Raw genomic sequence first — 2,446 nt, 5'->3', positions numbered from 1 at the left:
TATATATATATATATATATATATATATATATATATATATATATATGTATATGTATGTATGTGGATAATTTGATTTTTTGCTAATATAACATAGCCTTACATTGGGCTTGCGATAGGATTTAAATTTCTCTAATTGCAAATATAAGTTAATATCTAAAAAAATCAACGTTATTAAGGTTACTTTCTATCGTAATCCGTAAGCCCATTCTTTGGAAGAGAGTAATGAGATTCTTGCTAAGCTTATCTAACTGATGTCCGTTTGAATTATAGGTGAGTATAATACTGTCATCCCAGTATAATTCTGCATCTATATGCCCGTGGGCATATGGCGTAGTCGTTAAGAGCGCGGGTCACTAACCCCAAGATTCCGAGTTCGATTCCAAGCAGTGACCTGAACACTAATAATGATAATAATAATAATAATAATAATAACATCGAAAAATACATTAGGAATCAGAACCCAGGTTCGAAATTTCCCCAAGACACCTGAAGAAGGCTGGAGGGTATATCAGCCGAAACGTTGTGTTAACAACAAACAAGAAGAGGACAAATATCCGTCGACTGTAAATAATGTAAATAATGTATTTTACAATAATCTATCTCATAATATGACTTACATTGATATCATATTTCGGGTAAATCATGCAAATACAACATAAACAAATTCTGAAATCATTATTAATAATTATACATGAAACATGTCCCTTAAAATATATTTGAATTGCTGCCAAATCAATCGATAAACTAAACACCCAAAATACTACAAATTATGTTTGCTCTTTGACTGACGTCAAATACCAACCTGTTGAGCCTAACTCTGTACTTCCTACTGATTAGATATGGTGATTTAATTGAATTTAGAATAAATGATATTTATAATGCAGGCATTAATGAGGCGTCTTAATATTGGTCTTAAACATTTATTTCTGTATTCATGTGTTTATTTTTGAGATAAACGTCCATGCAACTTTTGTATAATTGTGACCACCATTGTTAGATAAATAATCTTTTTTAAACACATCTTTTCTTAATTTCAGGCAATTCGTTAATGAAATTGCAAACCATGAATGTCTTCGTGTTATTCAAGTAGAATTTGCATATAGTTCATAAAACTGAATATACTTTTATTACCTCTCCTGGCAACTACATCTGACGCAAGTATTCCACTGGAACGTACTTTTTTACGTTCTTCAGACTGATAAAAATAATGTGTTTCACGTGGGTAATTCAACTAAGGAAGGTACCAAAATGTAGCACAGCCCATATTAGAAAATATAAATAAAATATAATTGAAAACAATAAAGGATCTGTTGTTCTTTATCCATTGATAACCACTAGTGAAGAGGTACATTAGTTCATAAGTTTCCCAGCAAGTGACCATCAGGTCTTTGTGTATTTCAGATGATTTTGTTCATTTTAAAACATTTTTAAAAGCAATAACGCGTGACTTAAAAACGATAATACATTATTTGAGGATATTTCGATGAGGATGTAATTGCTGCCTCACTCTAATTTTTATACGCACGCGCACACGTGTATGTGTATGTGTGCGCGCGTGCATGCGCATCTATGTGTGTTTGCGGGTGTGATATTTTACTTCCAAGCATAGTGTTTCGTGCTAAGAATGTTATCATATATCTTGTATTTTGTTTCATCTATCTATCTATCTATCTATCTATCTATCTATCTATCTATCTATCTATCTTCAATCTATCTATTTATCTATCGATCTATAGTTAATTCGAGGAAGTTAAGTCTTCATTAGGGATTATAAAATCCAAGGTATTCCACTGGTTGTATCCGTATCATATAATGGTAAAGTCATTTGCATACGTTAAGGTTTATTGAAATTTTTCAATATTGAAGGAAAAACAAGGATAAAATACGGAGAATAAATGAATGTAATTACTGATTTATTTGCATGTTTGATATGTCCCGCATTATGACGACATAACTTCGTCGTCTGCTTGACTGGCCCAAACAGCATACCTCACTGATTGACACTGCTTAATGAGTCTGTCCACTATATGTTAGTAGTGCATCAGCACACTTCCCACCTGGGGGCGTCCACCACAACACCTCCCCCATTTGAGATTTCTTTCTTCATATCTTTTCCTTCTAACAAGAATTATTTATATCTTCTTATTTAGATATTTTCTTGTTCCACACAGAATTATATATTTTTTTTAATGCCGCACGTAGTACCAGTCCACATTATTTACCGGTAGCGCTATTGACATATAGCGACCTGACTTAAAACCTTCGAACAGTATTATTATTATTATTATTATGTTGTTTTTTTTTTCTTCTTTTCTTCAAATTTTCTCACATTTCTCGCCGAGTGTTTCCGGACACCTAGGGCAGAGAAACTCGTTGTATGCGTTCCCAATTTACACACGCAAATTCACAGGTAAAACATGTATTTACAAAAAAAAAAAAAAAAAAAA

The 2,446-nt window shown here is 32.3% G+C and overlaps 1 protein-coding gene across 1 annotated transcript in view; it reads left to right on the top strand.

Annotated features, from left to right (window-relative positions):
- Window positions 1-1,255, top strand: part of LOC106876623 (uncharacterized) — an 11,384-nt gene extending 10,129 nt beyond the window's left edge. The window contains exon 6 of the mRNA XM_014925238.2: window positions 1,037-1,255. Within this exon, the coding sequence (XP_014780724.1) occupies window positions 1,037-1,089 (53 nt within the window). The 3' untranslated portion in view covers window positions 1,090-1,255. The remainder of the gene's footprint in view (window positions 1-1,036) is intronic.
- The last annotated feature ends 1,191 nt before the right edge of the window (window positions 1,256-2,446 follow it).

This window comes from Octopus bimaculoides, chromosome 8, assembly GCF_001194135.2.
Source record: "Octopus bimaculoides isolate UCB-OBI-ISO-001 chromosome 8, ASM119413v2, whole genome shotgun sequence".
Lineage (NCBI taxonomy): Eukaryota > Metazoa > Mollusca > Cephalopoda > Octopoda > Octopodidae > Octopus > Octopus bimaculoides.
The sequence above is the reverse complement of the archived record's forward strand: the minus strand, read 5'-3'. Positions and strand labels throughout refer to the sequence as shown.